The sequence below is a fragment of the Camelus ferus genome, chromosome 7, assembly GCF_009834535.1.
Source record: "Camelus ferus isolate YT-003-E chromosome 7, BCGSAC_Cfer_1.0, whole genome shotgun sequence".
In the NCBI taxonomy this organism is placed as follows: domain Eukaryota; kingdom Metazoa; phylum Chordata; class Mammalia; order Artiodactyla; family Camelidae; genus Camelus; species Camelus ferus.
Window position 1 is genome coordinate 59,595,892 of NC_045702.1, and position 25,594 is coordinate 59,621,485.

The 25,594-nt window shown below is 41.3% G+C and overlaps 1 protein-coding gene across 3 annotated transcripts in view; it reads left to right on the forward strand.

Moving 5' to 3' along the window:
* The window catches only part of SLC25A13 (solute carrier family 25 member 13), a 179,720-nt gene that overhangs the window by 48,050 nt on the left and 106,076 nt on the right, over positions 1-25,594 (forward strand). For 2 of the 3 annotated variants that reach the window (XM_032483972.1, XM_032483973.1), the window contains exon 4: positions 22,936-23,051. The exons of the other annotated variant lie outside the window; for it this stretch is intronic. In XM_032483972.1, coding sequence (XP_032339863.1) covers positions 22,936-23,051 — 116 coding nt within the window. The remainder of the gene's footprint in view (positions 1-22,935; positions 23,052-25,594) is intronic. 3 annotated transcript variants of the gene reach the window in all.

Genomic DNA, 25,594 nt, shown 5'->3' on the forward strand with positions numbered 1-25,594 from the left:
GTTAGGATTTGGTATAGTATCATAGAAGAATATCCACAAGTATCTAAAGAAGCTATTAAAAATGCTCCTTCCTTTTCTAGCTGTGAATCTGTGAGCCTGAAATCCTTCATATCCTTCAACCAAAACAACATAATACAGCAGATTGAATGCAGCTGTATTCTATTAAGTCAGATTGTTAAGAGATTTGCAAAGGCAAAACTGCTTTTTTTCTTGTTACATTTTGTGTTTTAGAAAATTTTTCATACAGATATGTTATGTATAATATCATGTAATAGGCATACTCACTTTTTAATGAATTGATAAATACTTTAAAAATTCATCAGCTTTAATCTCTTACCCAGTGAATATGATAGGTACAACCCGCATTAATCAGAGCCCTTTGGGATCCTCAGTAATTCATAAGCACATACAGGAGACCTAAGACTCGAAAGTTTGAGAGATTCTGAGCTAGAAAAATGGAGAATGAGGTGCTGCAGAGGGCAGAGGTGTTGTATGGATGTGGTGGTGGGATTGAGGGGGAGTCTTCTTCTGATTTCCTTGGTTTTTCTCTGGAAAATAGATGAGACGGAAGGTGCAGGTTGAGGGAGGGGTTGGCAGTTTGAGGAGAGAGGTGAATGTACTAGTCATCCAGAGGTGATTGGATGAGGGACCACAGCATGGCTGCTGGGGTGAGCCCACCTTAGGGTCTGTGGTCATGAAAATTCAGAGTGAGACCAGTTAGTGTGGCTGTTTGTCTTCCACCTGCTGAGTCCAGCTGCTTGGCTCCTGGCGTGGAGCAGGAGGTGTTGGCTGTAACCAGGGTTGTCTGGTCATGCTTTACCTGCACCATAGATGTTTAATACTCAAGTCCAAAATTTTAAAGGAAAGGAAATCAAAGGTAAGTGCTATTTCCTGGCAACTTGCAAATCTGTGTGTCTACCAATGTCAGTGTCATTGGCACAGGATATAGCAGTTACTGAAAGTAAAACATTCATGCACTAAGCTGTGAGGAATTCCTGTAGTGAAATGTGAGGAGATGGTGTCTGTTAACTTTCCCACTGATTGTGGCATAGTTTTCAGTGAGTCACTTCCTAGTAAATAAAGTGAGGTTCTTGGACTTGAATGAAGATTTTGGAGAATAAAGCTACTATCGCAGTCTGATTTAAAGATTTTGGGAACTTCCGTCTGGAAAAGAGATGAAAGAAGGTAACTGTATAACTCAGACACTGTAGAGTAACTTCATCTCTGTAATAAAGGATACGTGGTAAGGTAGAGTAGTTTTGTGTTACACATTTGAGAGAAACTTGACACTTGAAAAATCTATGTTAATTTCAGATTTATTAATTCATTTAACAAGTATTTATTGATGCCAGCTATGTGCCAGACACTGTTCTAAACAAAACGGATACATTGTGCTCTAACAGAACAAACAGACAATGCAAACCATTAGATGTATGTGATCACAAGGCAGGTAGCTGTATCTGTTAAAACAAGGGAAGGAGATAGTAGGTGACTGCGGGCTCTTGGGGGGCTACGGTCAATAGGGTGGTCAGGGAAGACCTCTTTGAAAAGTGACATGTGGGCAGAGATCTCAGTGAGGGAGTGAGCCATGCAAGAATCTAGGAGTTGAGCTTCCTAGATAGAGGGAATAACATGCAGAGAGCCTGAGACGAGAAGGTGCTGGACATCTTTGAGAGGTAGCAAGGAAGCCGGTTTGACTAGTTGTACTGGTGATGGGCAGCAAAGTGGAGGAAGTCAAAAAAGTATCCAGGGGGCATATTGTAAAGATACTGCGTTTTATTCCAATTGTAGTAGAAGTCATTGGGGAGTTCTGAGCGTGGCACTGACATGATCAGAATTATATTTTGAAAGGCTCTCCCTAGCTGATATGCAGAGAATAGAATGAAGTTGGCAAGACTGGAAGAAAGGAAAAAGATGACAGACTTGAGTGCTAGTTGTGTAGATGATAAAAGTGATGGGAATTGGGATTTTCTTGATAGATTGGATCTGAAATATGGGAGAGGTCAGTCTAAGTGCCTGGGAGGATTCTGGGGGAGGAATAGGTTAGAAGCAAAACTAAGCGTTCTTTAGGGTGTAATATTGCAATGCCTATTAAACATGCAGTTGGAGAGGTAAGCTGTTAGGTGTTAGGATCTGGATTTATTTCAAGGGAGAGGTCTGGGTTAGAAATAGGAGTCAACCAAATTACTTCCTTGATCTGAGCCAATTTTCAGCCTTAGGAATTGGTGCTGTAATAACTTCTGAAGGTTCAGTGAGTCGGATGTTTTTTTTTGTTTTGGTGGGAGTGGGACCTTTTTCATATTGAGTATTATGAACTCCTACTATTTTGCATGTTTTATTCAGTTGTATTTATCTCGTCTTGATGATTGGGAGCTTTTTTATATTTTCTTCTTTATCCTTTTTAATAGGATCTGTTAATATTTGAGAGCTTCCTTGCTTTCTGGGAAAACAGGATGTCATTTTATGAGTTTCTTGCTCCAGATCTGGAATCGGCCACTCTTGCATGAGTTCTTATTCTTTCTTATGGGCAGCTGTGTATAGAGACCACAGTCTGGGTATTAGATGTGCTTGTTACTTTTCAGTAGTGGTTGCTTTGAAGCCTTTTCAGTGGGTAGGAGGGGGAAGAAGTCTTCAGTTCGTGCTGGTATTTCTAATTCGAAGTTAAATGGAAAAAATTAAACTCAGAATGTTTTTAGTTCTTTGATTTTTCTGTTTTTCTCTTTACTCTTTTATTGAAAGCTTAGCTACCAGCAACATTCACAGAATTACATATTTGCCAAACGTAGGATATAGTCAAAATAATAACATCAGTATTGCTAACAATTGGATTCTGAAGCTTAAGATACCTTTTTACCCCTATTGGTGCTTAAACTGTACCCTGTTAACCATATGCAGTGAAAGTACTATATTCTAAGATTATTTGAAATAATTCATTTTTCTGTGTGGTTTTGCCACCAACTTGATGTGTGGTTAGGTTCATTCGTTTCAGTTTGTTTTCAATTTTTAGGGACTGCTTTTTTCTTTTAGACTTTAATTAAATTTTTGCATGTGTATAACAAATGTTTCCTGAGTCAAAAATGTATAATGGAGGCAAGATATACTCAGAGAAGTCTAGGTTAAAGTGCCTGTCCCCTTCACCCTGTCTCCACCTTCCCTTTTAAAGGTCACTCTTTTTTCCTTTAGTTTCTGTTTTTTTCTCCCAGGGGGTGTTTCCTCCCTTAAATACAAGTAAATTAATATGTATTTATATTCATATTTGTATTTCTCTCCCTATTCATATCCAAAGGCAGCTCTGTAACCTCTCTATGTATTATACACACACACACTCCCTCCCTCCCTCCTTCCTATGAGAGGAGATATATATATGCATGTTTTAGTTTGGGTTCTCCAAAGAAACAGACTATTAGAGATAAACAGTTGGCCCTTGAATAACATAGGGATTGAGGGCACTGACCCTCCTCACAGCCTAAAATTCTAGTAGAATTTATAGTTGCCCCTCCTTATCCCTAGCTCCTTTGTATCTGCAGTTCTGCGTCTGTGGATTCTATTAACCTCGGATTGTGCAGTATTGTCTTATTTACTGTTAAGAAAAAAACATGTACAAGTGGACCCTTGCAGTTCAAATCTGTGTTATTTAAGGGTCAACTGTTCTGGGTGGGGGAGCAGTGGGGTGGGGAGAAAGGGAGAGGCTCAGGATAAGGGACGGCTCATGCGATTATGGAGGCTGAGAAGTCCTGCTGTCCATCATCTGCAAGCTGGAGACCCAGGAAACTCTGCGCTGTAGTTCATCCTGAGTCTGAAAGCCTGAGAGAACAGGGGAACCAATGATACAACTCCTAGTCGGAGAGCCCAGCTCAGGCAGGCCGGCAGAGAGGGCAGATTCCTCTTCCTCCACGGTTTTGTTCTGCTCAGGCCCTCAAAGGATTGGGGGAGGGCAGTCTGGTCTACTCAGGCCCCCAGTTTAAATGCTCATCTCATCAAGGGCCATGCCCAGAAATGTTTAATCTGGACATGTTTGATGTTTAATAATGTTTAGTCCCAAGTCCCAGCCAAGTTACCACATAGAATTAACCGTCTTAGCATATGTGTAATATTGGTCCCTAGAACACACATAAGTCACACTCACTTGCTTTTGTCACTTACCCATGTATCCTAAAGATCACTCTATTAATATGTAGTGAAGTCTTCCTCATTGCTTTCTATGGCTGCCTAGAATAAGAATATACATTTACAGTCATTTCCCCAGTGTAATCTAATCCCTGGTAAAGTTTGTGAGTAATTGCCTTCAAAGCTTACATTATTTGAATCATAAGGATATTTTCCTAAACCCTCTGTCAGGGCTCTTATCAAAGAGAACTGGACACACCATCATGAACTAGATGAAGTGCAGTTCCACTCAGGATATCATTTTACTTTTATTTTCTCCCCACTTTCCTGCACCAAATGTTTCCCAGGCTGTTTGTCTCCCTGGACCACTCACACAGGAGAAGGGCTTTGATCTCAGTATTACTCATTCTTTCCGTAACTGCTGCCCTAAGACAGAATGGATTGTTCGAATGGGAAAAGCATTGTATAGTAAAAGGAACAGCCATAGTGGCTGAAAAAACTTCATTCATGTCGTAAAAAGTCTCTTAAAACCTTAGATGAATCACCTAACCTTTCTGAGCCAGGTCTCTCCTCTGATTATAAATGGATTATTACTTGCTCTGTGAACGCTCGTGTGTTGTTACCAGCAAAATCACACCCGCGGAAGGTGGAGTTAGCTTTGCCTTCTCACTTTACTTAGCAAATCCTGTCCCGCCTTCCTCCCCCCTCTCTCTCCTCATCAACACCTCCCACTCCTCCTCCCCTTTTCCTGGGATCTTTGCTGGCAGCACACAAACCGTCCAGTATGTCTCCCATATTAAGAAGAACTTCTCATGGTTTCATTTCCTCCTCCGGCTCCTCCCCACTTGTTCTTTCTGGAAGGTCATCATGAGCACTGTCTTTTCTGATCCTCTGTATCTTCATCTCTGCCCATTCATGCTTGAATCTGCTCCCCGTGGATTTTCTTCCACTGCTCTGCTGAGTCTGTTTTTGTTAAGATCTTGAATAGGAAAAATTCACTCTTCCTCCTGTATGTCTCCTTTAATACTCACACAGAACACTTCACTTCTGACACTTCTAGTCTCTAAATGTGCGTTTTTCCCACACCAAGCAGTTCTGTGACGCTGGCTGGGTGTCTTGAAATGTAGCTCAACTCTGACAGTACCTAACTGGAGGAAGCATCATCTTACAGCTTAAGGGCTGAGTCCCAAAGGACTACTCCCCACCTCCCTTTAAGATGCCAAGTGTAAATTCAAGTTATCACCTGTGCTTCTGACTGATCAGCTGTAAATCAGAGAGTCTCTTGACTCCCCCTTCTCACGTTTGATTAATTTGCTAGAGTGGTTCACGAATCTGAGGAAAATTGTTTATTTACTCTTTGCCAGTTGATTATGAAAGGGCAAGATAAAGGACCAGATGGACACCCACATGGCACTGATGCACAGAGCAAGGTCTGTGGGAAGGTGTGCGGAGCTTCCATGCCTTCTCCAGGCTCGCCAGCCTCCCAGCACTGCCTGGCATTCACCTACCTGGAAGCTACCTGAACCCTGTAGTTTTGGAATTTTTTATGGAGGCTTCACCGTGTAGACACGACCAATTGTTTTACTCCATTTACAGCCCCTCTCCCTTTCTAGAGAATGAGGGGTGGGCTGAAAATTCCACCCTTGTAGTCAGTCCTTGGCCTTTGTGGTGACCAGTGTCCATTCAGGAGCCCACCCAGAGTCACCTCATTAGAACAAGATACTGCTATCAGCTATTACCTGGGGAATTCCAAAAGATTTAGGAACTCTGCGTCAGGAACCAGTGGCAGAGACCAATATATATATTTTCTGTTCTCTCATGGACCCACACAGCAAAAGCCAGTGACAGTGTTCGTCCTCAGGTTAACAGAGGTATGTTTAAGGGAGGGTTCATCAGGGCTCTTATCAGCGAGAACTGGACACACCATAATGAACTAGATGACCTGCAGTTCTGCTCACACCTTCTTCAAAGAGGCCTGTTACTTCAGCGCACGACACTGTCTTGCTTTCCCCACACCTCCCTGGCTGTTCTTTCTCAGACTCCTGTTCTCATTCTTCCTCATCTCCCAACCTCAGGGCTCACTCCTGGACTTCTAGTTGTTTCTGACTACTTGGGTGATCTCATCTCATCTCATGGTTCTAAGTATTTTATAACTTTATATCCCCCGCCCTCTTCTCCCCACTGAATTCCAGAGTCATATCCATCCAACGACATCCTTGAGGTCTCTCTTTGCATATCTAATAAGCCTTCCGTTTCCTAAACCAGGCTCCTGAACCTTCTCTGCCAAAGCATTCTTTCCTACTTCCTGTCTCAGGACATTCCATCTTGCAGTGCTCAGGTGCCAAGCCCTGGAGACATCTTTGCTTCCTCTTTTTCTCTCATACCTCATACTTAATCTTTGGCTTCACCTTCAAAATGTAGTAAAACTCCTGTCTGATTTCTGAGCAAAGTGGCAGGAGCAGCTGCTGCTTGTCGGGCTACATGAGACCAGCACAGACAGTATGAAAAAGGAAGATGGTGGAACATTGGCTAAGAAAGACAAAGAGCCAGCAGAGAAGTCGGGGGCAAGCCCCTAAATGAGAAAAGTTTCAAAGGCAAACTCCAAGACCAGCTCAGTTACTTGGTCTTGTTTCATAAAGGCATGGGGGATAAGATAAAGAGATGATTCCGGGTCTAGGTTTGTAACTGCTGTGGTTCTCTCTGCAGGACTGATGATTGGAGGCTTCCTGACCAGGGCATCCCTGTTAGAGAAGCTTAGTAAGACTCATCGGTTGATTTCTCACATAGAACCCACATTCAGCCTACATCAGAAGAGTTGGTGATGCACCAGTTGCTGGGAAAGGTGCTTAAAAGGGGAAGCAGGGTAGCAAATGTATGTACCACTGTAGTTCTGCTTCATTTTTATTTTCTCTCCAAGTTCATGTAAATGTACATTTTCAAAAATAAAACTCTAAAATGAGCAAAAAAAGAGAGAAAACACTTAAACTCTCATGTATTCACCCTCTAACGATGCAAATTCAGATTCAACACAGTGTGATTGGCACGTGGCCCCCAGCTGGCTAGTTCTTTAGATTCATTCCTGGAAAATAATTGAACTCTCACTAACGTGACTCTGAATGTTGCGTGGTTTAATTTTTTTGATTCTGTTTGTAGCCTTGTGGAGGGATGTTACTCTATATCCAGAATGGGACCCCTTCTTACCTCTAGGCTGTTGCCACCATAGTCTGAGGCAGGACCGTCTCTCAGGTGATTGTAACAGCCTCCTGACAGGTCTCCCCACTTCGGTCCTGCTTCCTGTGGTCTGTTCAGCACAGCAGCCAGAGGGATCCTGGTGAGACCCAGGTTGGATCACATGACTCTGTGGCTCACACGCCTTTAGGGCTCCACATGTCACTCGGTAAAAGCCAAGTCCTTACTGCTGCCAGCAAGGCGCCCACTCTCTCCTTCCCTCTCCTACTTCATTGCCAATGATTCCTCTCCCTAATACCCCCCTTCCCCTGAGAAGCTCCCTCACTTCGTTAGGTCTTTGCGCTGATGACGCCTTCTTAGGGAGGCTTTCCCTGAACATGCTGGTTTTTTTTTTTTTTTAAGGACTTTATTTTTTTTAGAGCAGTTTCAGGTTTATAGCAGAATTGAGCAGAAAATACAGTTACCACATAGCCCTCCCCACCCACACATATATACTCCCTTACCCTCAACACCCCTCATCAGTGTGGCATATTTGATACAGTCGATGAGCCGAGATGGACACATTATTATCAACCAAATTCCATAGTTTAAATTAGGGTTCACTTTTGTACATTCTATGGGCTTTGACAATTGTGTAATGACATGTAGCACCACTACAGTATACAGAATAATTTAATCGCCTTAAAAATCCCTTGTGCTCCATCTATTCACCCCTCCCTCCCTCCTTCCCTCTACTCAGACCCCTGGAAACCACGATCTTTTTTACTGTTTCCGTAGCTGAGCTTTATCCCCATTGTCATTTGGTTGGAATCATACAGTTTGTAGCCTTTTCAGACTGGCTTCTTTCATTTAGTAGTATGTCTTTTAAGTTTCTTCCGTGTCCTTTCATGGCTTGATAGCTTTTTTTTTTTTTTCCACTGCACATGTATTTTTTTAATTTACATATGTGTGTGTGTATATATATATATATATATATATATATATATATATACACACATATATATATAGTTCATTGTTTTTAAGAACATTTAGAGCTTTAGCTTTTTAAACTTACATAGTTATCAAAGGAATAAAGCCAACCACAAAATAAAAATTAATTCAAAAAGATACATACACCTTGCTATTAAAAGCAACATTATTTATAATTGCCGAGATAATGGAAGCATCCTAAGTGCACATCAATAGTTGAATGATAATGAAGATGCAGCATATATATATTTAGTGGAATACAACTCACCCATAAGAAAGAAGGATACTTTGCCATTTGTGACCCTTTATTCACTTTTTTTGAATATGCTGTTTTAAATTGTACCCCCAATTCTCCTTTCTCCTGTTCCTGTAGTGTTCCTCGCAGCGGTTATCTTGTCCCATAAGGATGTTGTTAACTGGTCTACTGTCTCCCCCTCCACCTTCTCACACACCCTTGACTGTCAGCTCCCTAAAGGCAGGGATTTCTATCTGTTCTGTTCATTGCTGAATCTGCAGATCCCAGACTTCCTAGGTGTGGCTGGCATACTCTATCAGTGTGTGTTGACTGAACTTGAATGGATTGGACACATAAAGGGCCACAAGTGTGGGAAGTACTGTCATCAAGCTGATGAGGGGAAGGGATTCTCAGGCTGTCCTGCTGGTTCCATATTGAAGTTCAAGCTGTTAAAATCCCCAGTTGTCATTTTTTCCCAGGATCTCTGCCACATTTTGTGCAGTCCGTCTCTGTAACAGTTGCTGAAACTTTCAGCAAATCTTTTTTCTTATCCTGTCTTCACTTTTATCCTCTTCAAATAGGCTGGAACCACAATAGTCGGGGGTCGTTCTCATTTTTATCCAGCTTCTCTGGGTGATTCTTTGTATCGAGAAAATCACCCATGTGGGTAGGTTCTTGATCCTTTTTGGACTCCTGCCCTTCCCCTTCAGCACCCTGTGAAGGCCAGGTAGTTGGCTGGCTGGGCACCATTTGGCACCACTCCTCTACCCCTCTCTTCTCTGCTTATGGTCTGAGGAGATGCAGCCTTTTGCAGTGGAGTTGAGGAAATGCAGCCATGTTTCTTCTCTTTTAATAGATTTTAGTTCACATCATTCTTCCAGGTACGAATCTAGAATGTAATTTTTAAAATTCACTGCGAGTGTTGCATTTCCATCTGCAGAAAACCTCCCTTAAATGTACCTGAGGATTCACTGAACATGTAGTTCACACTGAAACCCTCTTTGTATGGCTTTAGGATTTCCTGATCAGTGCTTTCTTCCAGAGTTTTTAAAATTTTAAGCTCAGAAGTAAAACTGTCACTAACTTACTGAAGTGAAAGACATTAAAATGCTGATATTGCTTTTCCACAATTAGTAATAATTGTACCTAGAAAAAGCAAGTCTCAAAAGTCTTATAGCTCAATTTACTTTTGCAGAAATATAAAAGTACTCCCAACAGTTTCTAATTTTGATTATTTTTTTTACAATTGCTCTTCTGTGTTGTAATTGCCTGCTTTAAAAAAAAACAAAACTTGATGCTGTTATGAAACCTTTAGAGATAGGACTTGCTAATGAATGCAGAGATAGTTTGGGATAGAATGGGGAAACATTGGACAGAAAATTTTCTTTTTACCCTTTTTTCCGTGTTTGTATAGGTTCTTCCAGAGAGTAAAATAAACTATAAACCTAAGTAGAGCAGGCTCAAATAGTTATAATAAATGCTTTTAGTAATTTTAATGAGGATCTATGTTCATGGGTGGCCTGTATTAATAGGTGAATTTATTGTGTTTACTCAGTGATTTGTATAGCAAAACATAATTAAATATGAAAAACTTGCATTTTTTTCTTTACCAGATCTTATGCCAGTTCTTAAGCGAATTATGTTCATGTAGTAAAATTTTGATTAATCTGTATTGAGGATAGGGATGGAAATAGCATTCTATTTATTGTGGATTTTGGGTAGAATCCAAAACACTACTTAATCAGAATATTGTAAGCAGAGGTCACTTTTAATTTCAGTTCTCATTAATAATGTGAAATTTTTAGGCCATTTTCCCCAGTAATGACAGTTGATGCAATTTAGTTTTAATTTTCAAATTTTATTTGAAATCCTAGAGTGTCTTTGATAATCAGTCAGAGCACAGACTGTCATAGAGGCATCAGAGAATCTATATATCACAGAATGTATACTGATTAAGCTGTATCTTGAAAATATTTTGCTGAAAGATTTATCTGCTATCAGTTTGTTTCTCATGACTTAACCTCATTTCAGAACAGAGTGTTGAAACCAAAATGGAATATACATTTAATATCAAATAATTTTTTCTCCTCACCAACTGCGTCTCAGCCCCTGGACTGAACAGGCTTTCTTTTCAGTCAGCTCCATGAGTTATTTGTGGAGCAGTGGGAGGTAGAAACATGGCACCCTAGGCTCAGTCATTCCATTTTGTGTGGCCGTTTCTTCCTTATTTTGAATTAGGAAGCAGTAAGATCCCAGTTCATTGTTGTAGTTGTATCTAGCATCTCAGTCCTCATAACCAAGAACTTGTTCTTGGCAGAGCTGTCTCTTTCCTTACTCTTAGGGTGACTGTGGCAGCTTGAGGCTGCCTCCAGAACTTTGATCAATACCCCCACCCCAACTTGCAGGATTTGGGAGCCTGCCTTTCTCCTTTCCTGGGAAAGGTAAGAAAGCATATAGGGGCTGGCCATGCCATTTGATGTTTCATTTTCTTCTTGTATGTATCCTTTCAAACTAACATGGAAAATTTGGAGGCCCTTTGTGGTGCAGATGAGAGAGGACAGGTTATACTTGTTTGTAGGCTGAGAGATTAGGTTTACATGGAATTATGTTGTGTCTCAGAAAAATCATAATTCCACGGGTTAGGAATGATAATCTCGGGAAGGTGGGTGGGAGGGGAGGCTCCAAGTGTTGAGTCTGTGTTTGTGGAACATGCACATTGTTTCTCTCCGACAAGGATGCTTATTTGGAGTGGCGTGGGATGGAGGGCTGATGGAGATTATTGGAGACGGCTGCTTCTCCTAATGTAGGCATCGCTCTAGCGCACCCTGTATAAACCGCATGTTACTATTTCTAAACTATAGAACATTTTGTTAAATTTTTAATATTTAAAATGTTTTAGGTAGTGCATGATGTATCCTGCACTTTCTATTTCTTACCATGTGCTCTGATTTTTAAGCATCTTATCCTTTAATTTTATTAACAAACTTAAGTGATTTCTCCCGCCTTGTTAGAAAAGAGAATACAAATCTTTGATGGTCTGAGATGCAATTGATGGAATTATTTTACAACTTTGAGTAAATTCAAAGTAAACTTTGAGTAAAAGACCTAATCCTTCTTTGCTTGCATTGAAATATTATGAGCCTATCGATGAGAAGTGTTACCCCTGAAACTCGGTCTGCGTTCTCTTGTTAACATAAGAGAAATTTCTGCAAATTTGGGTTGAAATCAACATGTGGGTCCTTTTTGTTTCTTTTTCATGATCTTAAATACAGAAAATCATAATCTATTTTAAGCTTCTTATAAATGATGGAATACTTGTTTACACAGGTAAAATGACTCTATCTAAGTAGTGTATTGAAGTTCATGTTAATGTTTGCTATTTAATGACACCTAATGATATTCAATGAAGGGTTATGCTAAACTGAAGAGAAAATGTGTTACCCAGGCAACTGCCTTAGGCAGACTAGAGATTCAGGCATATGGCTCTATAGTACACATTATTTCAGCATCTTTAAGCATAAAGAACCACACATGTAATTGACTGTGAAAAATTACTGCTCAGTTACTGTATTGTATGGTCATAATAGAAGTAAATGAATACGTCATTGTTGTTGGAACAAGTCTGTTGGGAACCATTTGTAGACTCTACTATTTAAGAAGCAGAAATACAATAAGAAGAAAATAGCTGGTTTAATTAACATGTAAAATTGGGTTAATTTGAATTCAGCTGGCACAGCAGATATTAATGTTGGCTTTTGTGTGTGTGCGTGATATTCTGGCTCAAGCCTGTGTACTTCTGTTTCTTCTTGCCCACACCATGAATAATTTTATTTAAAAAAAAATGAGAAAGGCTGTTTCAGTCACTTAATTTTTGCTTTGCAAAGGGCTTATGTTCTGATCACAGTAAAAAAGGTTTTTGTATGTATCTGTAATGTAAGATTTATAACTGAAGGAAAATGTTAAAATACTTCTGAGTAATTGGTAATGTTTTTCAAAGGGGGAATCAGTAAAACTTGATTTCATTTATTTGCAATTTAGTTTGCTGCTTTTTAGTCACAGAGTGACTAGCTGGACAGTCATTGCATTGGCCGATGTATGAATGCAGCATGTTGTTCGTGTCACTTTTTGTGTGTCTGTGCTTAGATGCCTTTGATTTGTTTCCGAAAATCACTTTAATCATCATTACCTTCGGAGATTCATAAAAACACTTGACAAAGGCATCGTGTTCCAATGACAGAATCATTTATCTCAGTCTGTCTTTGGTGTTCTAAAACGTTCTTTGGGCAAAGATCACCCACAGGTAATACGGGCATCTGCTGAGAGTACGCATGAGAAAGTTGTTCTTGGGCTGTCCTCTGTGTCCTGGGTCCTCACAGAGTCTCTGGTGCTTTTGTGCTGAATTTTCAGTCTAAACCAAGGGAACAATCCAAGTGGAGGCTGAAGTCAGATACGCGAAGGGTTTGGCAGTGTGTGCCCTCCTGGAAGCATTTCTGGTGATCAGAGGCGGGACAGCAGCTACTTGATGTTACTGCTGCTGCTCTATGCAGTGACAGGCCAGTGCGGGCTCACTTAAAAGGTGGCTGGTTAACAAATTTGTGTGCCTGCTGGCCTTTCAGTCACAGATTTCTTACCTGCAGTTTATCTCCCCATTATCCTTCCTCATTTGCTACTTTAATAAAGTTGAAAAGCCTTAGAAGAACAAGGGAACATCTAGGAAACCTAGAATTCTTAAAATCTACCTTGCTTACCCAAGTGTTTTCCAGTATGGTTTATAGCTAGTTTTCCTTTTTTTTTTTTTTTTTTTTTTTTAGCAATGATCTTTCTCCCTTTTAACTCTTTCCCCGTTTAAAGGCAATCCTCAATTTAAAATGAGTTGTTTATGGTGTTTTTTTTTTTAATTTAGTACATTGTTTAAAATTTCCTTCTCATCAGAATTTATATAATTTCTCAATTTATTTTATTTTTATAGTTATTATAGAACATTGGCTGTATTCCCCATGTTGTACAGTATATCCTTATAGCTTATTTTATACATAATAGTTTGTACCTCTCAATCCCCTACCCTTATACTGCCCCTCCTCCTTTCCCTCTCCCCACTGGTAACCATGGGCTTGTTCTCTATATCTGCATCTGCTTCTTTTTCTTAGATTCACTAGTTTGTTGTACTTATACATGGAATCTAAAAAATACTATTATACAGTAGTTCTCTTTCTCTGATTTATTTCACTTAGCATAATATCTTCTAAGTCCAACCATGTTGCTGCAAATGGCAAAATTTCATTCTTTTTGTGGCTGAGTAGTGTTCCATTGTGTACATACTGCTTTTTCTTTATCCATCCAACTGTTGATGGACACTTAAGTTGTTTCCGTATCTTGGCAATTGTAAATGATGCTACTATGAACATTGAGATGCATGCATCTTTTTGAATTAGTTTTTTTTTTTTTTCATATATACCCAGGAGTGGAATTGCTGGGTGATATGGTAGTTCTATTTTTAGTTTTTGAGAATCCTCCATACTGTTTTCCACAGTGTCTGTACTAATTTACATTCTCACAAAGTACACTTTTTCTTTTAAAAAACCCATCTTTGGATAAATCTCAAACTGCTGTTTACCCCATGATGTAATTAAAATGCAGAATATTTGTGGCACACATTATTAAACTCTCTCAATGTTGGTAATTATTCAGGATAGGAACAATGTAATATAACTTTTTAGGGTTCTTTTAAATTAATGATTTTTTATTAGTATTTCAGAAATAACAGGATAGAGTCTTATGGGGATAGAGAATATGATTTGTCTCTAGTTTTGAAAAGCTTGTGGTGGTTCTTTTTTCTTGAGACAGTGTTACTCTTGTGGGGATTGGCCATAATTAGAGCTTTTTTATGACTCAAAGGTTAAAAGATAGGAGGTTGGGAAAGGTAGCAGGATGCAGGAAGAAGGAATAGGGTACAGAGGAAGTGTAGTTGAAAGACATTTTTGAGTATGTAATTAAATGAACTATTAGCAAAAGAGAAGTTGTGTGGGGATGAATCACACTTGTTAAACATGTTTGATCCCTCTGATAAGGAAGAACACTTTGGAGGCACAAGAATGCCCTCTGTAAATCCCACTAGTTGGCACAGTCAGCCTTGGGTGGCTTGAGTGCTGTTTGGAGTGAGCTGCAAGGTGGTGGACGGACAGGTAGAGCTGAAAGTATGGGCAGATCACTTTCCGAGTTAAGCCCCCAATTACGAGAGTCTGTATATTTATTTTCTTTCAGCAATAGGAAGGCAGTGATATATGCAGAGGTGGTATTTATAGGCTAAATTCATGATAACAATACTGTAAAATTGCTAATAAATCTTTAATAGGTTTTTAAAGCCAGGCAGTAGCCTGCTTTTTTGAACAATATTCAATCTGCCAGATTTCATTGGAGCCAATGAATTTAAATAGCCCCTTGGCAAACGCTGTAGTGAGATTTGAACCCGAATGCATGGTAGAGCTGAGGAGCCCAGCTGGCCTCGGAACAGATGCGCTCCCAGGAATGCCAAGGCCGTGCTGGAGCCAGGGTGGACACGGATGGCTCCCTGTAACTGGAGGTGGAAGAAAATGGGATTGTAGCATGAAAGGCATCAGAGAGAGAGAGCACCTTTCGCAGATCAGGAAAGGAGGTCTGTTCAGCTTGCCTTGCAAGATCACGCAGCCAGTTAGGCAAAGGGAAAACTAGACCTCGGGCCCCTTTCTACCTTATTGCTAATGGTTGTTAGAATATAAAATTAGATAATAATTCATTGTCATTTTCTACAGTGTGTTAAGAACAATTGTATTAAGTACACATAATTAGGGCTGTTGAAGCTTGGTTTGTTTACTCACTGACCATCAACTGGCTTATTAAATAAAATCCTATTTATGGCCTCCATCATCATCTGCCTAAGTACACAGTTTTCATGTCCTCAGTAACTCTGGGGTTCAGAGTCTGCTTCTTGACTGCCCTAGGGCGCATCTGACTTGGGGCCTGAAAAGCTGTGTGCTTTGATTTCTAGGACAAGCACCCCCTTCTTTGTCTAGAAAACATCCTGGATTTGATTGCTTCAGTTTTCCTCTTTCTTGCTAAGATGCCAGACCAGTCCACTGCAGCTGCTTCTCACTGGACTCATTGCTTCGCCCTGAATTTTGTGCGCCATGATGTCCTGAGTGTTGTTTCCATGAGCTCACGTCACTCGCCTGCATAAAACCCTCCAAGAGTGGCTGTTTCCCACGTGTACTTGGAATGAAGTCCACCCAGCTTGTCTACCCTGCACACGCCTCATCCCCATCTCCCTCCTTGCTCCCTTCTCCTCTACTCTCCAGCCACTCAGGTGTCTCCCTGCCCCATGGGCTTGCCCAGGAAGGCTGGTCCTAGGGCCAGCCCCCGCACTGAGGTTTTTTCTGCCAAAATATCCTTGCTTCAGATCTTCCTGGTGCTTCCTCTTCATCATTCAGATCCTAATGCCAACCCCCAAGAGGCATTTCCTTACCACCTCTGTACCTCCCCATCATTCTCAAGCTTGGCTGCGTGGGAAGTTTAAGAAAACAAATGATTTCTCTGGTCCTGCCTTGAACTTATTCAATAGGCCTGCTAGAGCACAGAAGTACGACTTTAATGCATTTCTCTTATTTTATCCTGATACAGAATCGTCTGTCTCTATATATGTTTGTGATCATTGACTGCCTTCTCGCATGGAATGGGATTCCCTGAGGACATGGTTTCTATCAGTCTTACTCATTTTCATGGTATCCTTAGTGCCTAGGCCATTGCCTGGCATATAGTAAGTGCAGTGCACATATATGTTTGGTGGCCTGAACTGTGTATATTTGCAAGGTGTTTTAGAGGGAGATAAAAGAACTGGAAAACCCCCAAATCTATTAAAAATGTTAAAATCATGGAGGCCAAAACTCTTTGGATAAACGTGATCACAGAAGAGCCTAGCTCTGTGTTTTTTAGTTTTTTTCTCTTGACGTTCACAGATACTTGAGCTTGGGTGGTCTGGTGGTTGGAACCCAGTTTCTGGAGTTAGATTTTACTTTTATCTCTGCTGTTTATCCTGGACAATTGTTTGGCTTCTGTTGGAACACACGGAAGAGGGTTGGTTACAAGGAGAAGTTATTTTTGCAAAGTGCTCTTGTGGTTAAGAACCTTAGGTAAAAGTGGTAATTGGATTTTGATATGGTGCGTTGTCTACAACCAGACTTCCTGAAGTCCAAACAGATCAGATCCTTATGTGCGTTTGCTTCAACTTTCATAGCCACAGAGTTGGCCTGGAGGTAGGAGGCAAGCGGGAGATGAAAGGGACCACATGGGGTACATGCCACTGCTGAGCAAGACTCGACAACAGCAGGGAGGAGGAGAATGGAGTTATCCACCTTGGAGAGCCCATGTTGTTGTGAGTCTTTCCCATCAGTTACTGCTTTTTTTTTTTTTTTTTTTTTCCAGTTCTCCCCACCCATCTTAGTCCTTCTGCTGCTACCCATGTTTAGGTCCTTGCTGGGTTTTTGTTTTTTTGTTTTTTTTTCTAATTGAAGGATAGTTAATTTACAATGTGTTAGTGTCAGGTGTATAGCAAAGTGATTCAATTATACATATACATATGTATATATTCTTTTTCAGATTCTTTTCCATTATAGATTATTACGAGATCTTGAATATAGTTCCTTGTGCTATAAGTAGGTCCTTGCTGTTTCGTTTCATATAAGTTTTTGTTTTTTTCTTATTACAAAAGTAATATAGTGTGTGTTATTGAGATTAGAAAATATAGGCAAGCAAAAAGAAAAAAACCTTAAATTTCTCGTATTTTAGCTACATAGAGATACTCATTGCTCACACTCTGGTGTTCCTTCAAACTTTTTATGTATGTGTATAAAATAACATTTTTGTCCATCTTTAACAAAATGGTTTTGTTTTCTACATGCATTTGTATAGCTGACTTTCTGCTTCGGGATGTAACTTTGTAGCAATTTGTAGTGGTTGCATAGTTTTCTGTGTATGAACGTTTCTTTGTTGAATCAGTCATGTAATGTTGTATATTGAGGTGGTTTTCACTTTTTTCACTGTTACCAACAATGCTGCTTGAACATTCTTCTAGATAAAAGTTTGCACACGTTCACTGATTATTTTTGAGGATAAATTTTTTAGGATAAGTGGGATTGTGGTGTCAGAGGGTGGGCATTTTGAAGACTCTTGCTGTGTGGTCAGGTTGTCCCCCGGAGGGGAGAGCATAGCACCGTGTCCTCCCACCTCCCTTAGGTCTTCATGACTCTTCCCTGGATTCAGCCAGCACATCTCCCCAACTCCAGGCTCTTCTCCCCCCAGTTCACTTAACACTCCTTTGTGAAGCACAAATTCATCACATCACTAAAAGTTCCAGACTTTTGTCTGCCGTCACGAGCACCACAGCTTCCTTTGCACCTGCCCTCACCCCAGTACACGTGTGCTCCCTGTGGCTCTTCGTCTCCAACCCTCCTTCCTTGGTTCCTGGCTCGCCGTCTGCCCCCTCAGACCTCCAGTTCTTGGGGAGCAGAAATCGTACTTTTCATCTGCACATGCCTAGTGCTGGCCCGTGCCTAGCGCGTAGAGTAGCCGCGGAAGCCCCATGGAAGTTGATGCCTTCCGCCACCACCCCATCTCCACTCGATCACCTTCCCTCTGCTGCAGGACAGCTGGTATGTGACCACTTGGTCCTGTCTTCCTGTCTGACATGGTGTGTTCCTAATTTCACTGACTTTCCTCATCTCTTCCTTTCTCAATATAACAATACTTTTTCCTTCCTCTGAATTCATGGGGTAATTTATCTCCAGTTCTCTGATTATTACTTAATACTTTTTCCATAATATCATAATTTTTCAGCCTATATTCCCTGTTATATTTATATTTGAAGTATCTCCAGGCTAAGAGCTGTCCCTTGCAAAGCTGAGAAGGGCAGAGGGGTGGGGAGAGGAGGCCTAAGGTTTGCTACCTTAAAGAAGCACTGCCATCGTGTTGGTACGTATCCTTCTAGCGTCTTCCTATGTCTGTAGGACATACGCAATCTTACACTGTCCTAGGCACGATGGACAGAGGCGCTCAACCCCTCTCCTCCTTGGCTCTCAGTATGTGGTGCAGTGTGTAGTGCTCCAGCTGTTTTACCTAGCCTTTGAGGGACTTGTCATGCTGCCGCTGTTATAAATGGCTTTCGGAAGAACAGTAGCTCTGGTGGTTTGGAAAACAGAAATGGCTTGCTTAAAAAAAAAAAATCTCTATTCATGTTAGAATCATGAAATAGAGTAGTTGGAAACCTGCTCTCCCCTAATCTTGTGGTGGAGGCCTGTGAAAATGCGACTTCTGTGTTAGCTGCTGAACATTAATGTCAAACTGACTGTTCCCTTAGATACTAGTCAGAGAGTTCATCAGAGGTGTATGACTTATTTTAGAGGACATCTAACATCATCAAAGATGTTTGGGAAGTTGGGGGTGGAAAAGGAGCTAAGTGAGCTTGCCAGCCAGGTCTGAACTTGATGGAGCTTGTATTCTTTGTTGTAGCTTATGCTAACACCCATTAAATCTGAAAGGCAAGACTGGAGTACTGTTTATATGAAAAAAAATATAGATAGAAAGATAAATGTTTTTAGATATCATGCTGTAAATGAATATAGCGCTGTATAATTATTCTGATAGCCTTCTAATTAGATTATGTTGAAAATCCAAAATGATCTTGATGAACAGTAAAACATTATGATCTCATGGTTCGTCTCTGTACCTCCTACATAGATGTATAACACTGTATCTAACAGGATTACCAAATTACATACCTTTTTGATATCTGTAACATGCCTAAAATACCAGCGCATTCATTGGCCAGTTACGGTCATGAAACCGCGTTGCTGTTGCCAGGGGAGGATTTGTTCACCCAGATAGATAGTCTTCGGGTTTCTCATACTATTCTCTAGACAGGTGAGATTCTCTTTTACTGGTGTTTAAGCCTTTTTTTTATTCAGATCATTAAATTTAAAAGACGTCCCATTTCTACATAGCACACTGTGTGATCTGCCTTTAACTCACCTACTGTCTGTGCAGGGTTAATTTAGCACATAGGATTGTTTTTCTCCTTGTTAAACTGCCATTGATGAGATGAGTGTGTGGCTGTGGAGTGATTGGTGTCTGCCCCGAGGCGGTCCCTGGAGTGAGAAGAAAGCAGACAGTCAAACACATTTCAGAAATCAACACATTGTAACTGAATATACTTCAATTTTAAAAAATTGATACAGATTTAAACACACACACACACACACACATACACACTCTTCTGCTCTGTGGTGCTCCTCTGGGCTGAGCTGGGTGAGCATGCATCCCTTGGTAAAATGCTTCTGGGCAATGTCATTCCGACCTTTAGTCTTTGTTTAAAAAAATCATTGATCTGTGTTTCCAGTCTTGGCTTCTGTATTCATTTACCAGGGCTGACATAACAAAATACCACAAACTGGGTGGCTTTAAAAAGAAAACAAAGAAAGAAAAGACATTGTGTTCTCACAGTTGTGCAGGCTAAGATCCAGGTGTCAGCAAGGTTGGTTCCTGCTGAGGTCTGTGAAGAAGAATCTGTCCCATGCCTCCTCCCTAGCTTTGGGGGGTTTGCTGGCAGTCTGGGGTTCCTTGGTTTATAGAAGCATCACTCTGATCTCTGCCTTCATCGTCACGTGGCATTCTTCCTGTGTGTGTCTGGGTCCAGATTTCCCCCTTTCACCAGAACTCTAGTGACACTGGGTTGGCTGCCTGCTGTACTCCAGTAGGACTTCATCTTAACTGATTACACTCACAACAGTGCTATTTCCAAGTAAAATATTCTGAGTTTAGGACTTCAGCGTGAATTTTTTGGGGGGAGACACAGTTCAGTTCATACCAGCTGCTCCTGAGTTCCACGCTAGTCCTTTTGGTTTCCTGCCAGGCACCATACTTCAGTGCCCACAGGTACCTCCAATTTAGCACGGTCAGAATTGGTCTTACTCTCTCACAAGTCCCTTCTTTTTCCTTTTTCAGTCTTTATCTTTGCTGGTGGTATCATCATCCCACTCGTTATCCAAGTTAGAAGTCTTGGAAGTAACTTGGCCTCTTCCCTGGCCCTCAGCCTCTGACATCCAGTGGCTCTCAAGTGTTGTCATCCCTGCCCCAGCTGTGTTTCTCCAGCCTTTCCTCTTTGTCCAATCCTGGTGCTCCAGCTCTGGTTAGACTCCTGCTGTCTCTAGCTGTCAGGCTGTTCTCCCCCATCTGTCTTTCTTGGGTTAAATTCATCTGCCACACCAGTTCCCTTTCTAAAGCAAAGACCTGAACCTGATATTTATTAACCCTAAAGTCTTCAGTGACTTCTCATTGGCTGCAAAAAAAAAAAAAAAAAAAAAAAAAAAAGGGGCAGGATTCTGTAACTTGGCCTTGAAGGTCCTTCTCAGGTGACTGGCATTACAAATCATCCACTCTTTTACTCCGTGGGATCATTAGGTGCAGGGTCGGTAACGCCTTGTCCTTCTCTGACACAGCACGCCCCACTGGTCATCATGTCTGTACTTTGTTCTGTCCACAGTGTGGATCACCCTCTCCCTGCCGTTCTCCTTTCTCTCCCTCCTCCCACACCAACAGGAATTCTGTCTCCAGCAAATGGGAACCAGGACACCTGGTTTTCAGGCCCAAATGCCAGAAGCCAGTTTTCACCTTGCACAAGTCCTAACTTCTGGTTTTCTCAAAATTAAAATGAGGAAACTGAAGTAGATGATCACTCAGATCTTTTCTTTGTTCTTTAAATACCACACCTCCACAAAGCATTCCTTAACTCTTGCAGGCTGAACAAATCCCTACCCCTGGGCCCTGAAATGCTGTATTTCTTCTTTGACTTTTGACACTTCGTGCTTGCCTTCTGGTGGGGACACGTGCCCGTGACTACCTTCCTTTCCCCCAGCAAGTGGTCAGCTCCTTGAGGTCAGCCAGGAACTCAGAAGTGCTTCCCTTGCCATCCCCACCCTCCCCTGCTCTTACTTGCACAAAGATTCTCAGTGAGACAGACAATACAGTAGAGGAGAAAATGTTCTGGGCAAGTGTGTTTCTGTGACACACGCTGCTTCTGAATGTCCCCCTGCATTCATTCGGAAGGATGTGTTTTTGGATGGTGAGTGACATAGAGACAGTGTAATGAACACACCATCAGTTTTCCTTTCTTGGTGGACATTATTATAATCAAGTGACATTCTGGGAAATAGCTTAGTTAACTTTGTAACTCTTTGTATAAAAATGTGTTCTTTCTATAAGATGTTTAGAAGTAATTGTTCTGTGAAACATAGGAAAACACTCCAGTTTTCTTCCTCCCCGTGTATCCCCCAGAGACCTGGGCTATCTCAATGAATCATAGGAATGTTTAGACGTTTGAAAGACAAAATAATGGCAAAGAACATTTCTAGGACTGCCTTTGTGGATTTATTTACTCCTTGGAAGTCAGAGCATCTGTGGCCTGTTATGTTCTTCCTATTAGGTAGTCTGGATCATGTCACGACCTTGCTCAGAAGCTTTCCATCACTCCTTGCTTCCTAGAGAAGACAGATCAAGTCCTTTCCTTGTCTTCAGGCCTATCTCTGAACCTCCCAGTGTTCTCTAATGCATTTTTACTGTCCAAAGTCAGTTCCTCACCATTTTCCATGTACACTCCCCAGCTTTCTTGCTATCTGCCTTTCTGTAGGCATTTCCCCTGCCTAAAGTGACCCCTCCTCTGTGCACATTACTGCATACCTGAATTTCACTAATTTTTCAAGACCCAGTTCACATTCCATTTCGGCCACAGACCATTCTTTGATTTCCTACCAAAATTCTATTATCATTATTGATCCCTTTCTTACTATTTGTCTTTCCTGTGTAGTATTTTAGGCTCATGTTACCAGGCGAGAAGTTCCTTGGGGTCACGTTTCACGTCTGATTTATCTGTGTCCTGTCTACCACCCCCAGTATCATTCTTTATTTCAGTCCTCACGTGGCCAGTAGATATCAGTAATGAATGAATCTTTGTGAACCTTTTTGACATTGACATGGTGTAGAAAGGTATTAGTGAATGACAGAGCTGGTCTGTTTTGCTGTTAACAATCGTGTATTAATCAAAAGTATGTAACCTTTAATTCTACAATCTAACAATATCCCTGAAACAAAAGTAATATGTTGGATAAAACAGTACATCTGAAATTGTAATGCATTTAACGTGTCTCCATGTCTTCAAATCTGTCATGTCTGTTAGATTCTGTGTGTTATTTCAGTCCACTATATGTGAAAAGAAATGCTAAGTGTACATGCTTTTAGTTTTAATTTTACTTTTTTGACAGTGACATTTTATTTTTTTTCCCTTTGTGTATATTTGTGTATGCCTTTATCTTCCACAAGCTACTGACTTTATGCTTTGTGCTTGTTTTGTGTTGCAGATTAATATCCTTTCAAGAATTTGTTGCATTTGAATCTGTCCTGTGTGCCCCGGATGCTTTGTTCATGGTGGCCTTTCAGCTGTTTGACAAAGCTGGCAAAGGAGAAGTGACTTTTGGTAAGGGGCATGTATGCATACCTGAGTAAGTGTGGACTTGTGTGAGCATTTTATTTATTTTTTTCCAGGAATGAAGTGTATGGAAATGCTTTTAGGGAGTTAGGCATATCCCTTTTAACAAAGATATCTCAGTGCTTGGAGGCTCTGGTTCCTGAAAAAATGTCTCCCTTCTTGAAAAAAATGAGTTTCTGGCTTAGCAGCCCTGATACTCCAGTTTAACTATCAGGAAGGACGTAGCTTGAGGACTCTGTCACAGGGTTGTAGAGTGTAGACAGGGCTTGACTGTCTAGTTCATTCCCTTCACCATCAGTAGTGCTTTCCATGGGTAGAGTGAAGAAGTGAGTGAAGTCCCTACGGAAGAAGGGACTCTTGGGACTCATGTTCCCAGCCCTTTGTACCCTCATGGAGTAGCATGTGTCCAGAGGCACAACACGAGATGGTAGTTCAGAGCAGTGCATGAGGAACTTGTTCTTCTAAGTGACACGTTCCCCCATAGCTGGGATGGCAGGGTCTGCTCTGCTGCCATTGCTGCCTTTATTTGGAAAGGCAGAGCTGTCTTCATGGAGATCAGTTGCAAAGCTGCAGAAAACCCTGAAGTCTTTTAAGTATTAGAAGAAAGGGAAAATGAAGGCGTGGCAGGGCAGTGGTGAGTTCTTTTTGAAAAATCAATGGGCTACTGAAGATCCGTTGGACTAAAGGTACCATATTTCCCTTGGACTTTGCGGCATCCAGCATATGTGTTCTGTGAATGTGAACCTCATGTAGACAGTGCTGCCGTGAGGAATTTTGGAGCCCTTTGGAGCATACAGATTGCTCATTCAGGGGAAATGGCTAATGCACACATTCTAAGTGTCTTTGTTCATTGTTTCCAAATCATTCAGACCTCTTGAGCTTGTCTGACTTGGGAGAAATGTACAGACCGAGGAAATACAGATGATGTAATAGGGCACCATCTATTCTGGAGTGGTTCTGGACTTAGAGAGACTTAGCTCCTTCTAGCTCTGCCATTTTTGTCTCTGAGCCAAGCTAATTGTCCTTTCTTTATTTCCCTTATCAGAAATGAAGATAAGAACTACATAAAGTATAGCTAAGGCAGTGTGGTAGATTTATTCTAGTAGTCATTTCTTTCCCCTACCCGTTTCTCGACGTCCTTTTGCCATGACAGTTATTTAAGGCTAGATCACCCAGGGCAGAGGCAAAACACGTATATTTGCCTGGTTAGTATCATATAACCTAGAAACTCAGATGCTTTCCGTTAACACTTGGTTAGGGTTATTTAATATTTAAAAATCCCTGGAATAATTGTTAGTTTTTTCCTTTTCCATCACCTAATTCCTCTTAGCCTCACTGTAACCACAACTTTTCAGTGGAACACCCATAAAAATGTCCCTGTTAAAATGGTCAAGTAATGAATGAGCCGCTAGCTCAGGGTGGTATTGATTTACGGAAGTCAGTTTGATGAGAAGGTTATGGTGGCACTTCCTTGGGTTGGACAAGGGGAGCCAGCCTACAGGTTTGCATGAGCTCAGCACACATGTGTTCTTGCTCGTCTTCCTCCTGTCTGCAGCAGGCTAGAGGGGGACTGGGAGAGCTGGGCTGGAGATGGGGGACCGAGGGACAGTCTTCAGACGTTTCCCTGGACTCTGACCAGTCTAGCCTTTATGGGCAAGAAGTGTCGGGGGCTGTGGGTGGCACTGGCCACACCACTGGCCCTGGGCAGGAAGGAAACGAGACTCCGGCCAGTGCTGGGAGGGGTGTGTGTGTTAGTGTGATAAGAAGGAAAGAACAGGACAGCCCCAGGGTGTGGGAGATGGGCGTCATCTGCGAACAGTAGAGGAAACAGTGGCCTGTGGGCTGTTTCTGCTTCTTACCAGCTGTTTGTTGATGGACAAGTCATTTCCGCATCCTGAGTCTTACTTTCCTTATCTCTAAACTCAAGGTAATAACCTACCTTACAGGACTGTGTAAGGATTAGAAGATCTACTGCATATGAAGGGCCTATGAGGAAAACAAAGGCCTTTATCAAAATACTAATACTAAAAGAAGTACCCTGAGAGAACACAGGGGGATTTTCTTTTTTATTTGGGAAGCCCTTTACTTTTAAGGTGCAGTTTAATCACTGGCCAGGTAGCCAGTAATTTGCTTACTGTGTTACACACTGTCCCATCTCTGAAGACATAAGAGTGAGTAAGAAATGGGGGCTTCCAAGGAGCTAGAATTCTGATTACATCATCGGTTGCACTGACTGTTATAGAAGAACTTACACCCGTCTCCCAGGACCCTGCCTTCTGCAGGTAGTCTCAGAATCTGCCTGTGTCACAAGACGCAAACAGAGTATGTCCTGTGTCCGTTTACGATGAGCTGATGGGGTCCTCACCCTGTGGGTGTCATAAAATGTAGCCTGGGCTTTTCTGAGCTATTAATCTCTATTTAGGATTAGACTGAAAGAGATATGTATAGTACAAAGAAGATCTCCGAATGACCATCAAATTGCAAAATAATAGCTGACTTTACATATTTCATAAGGCATGGTCGAGTTGTTC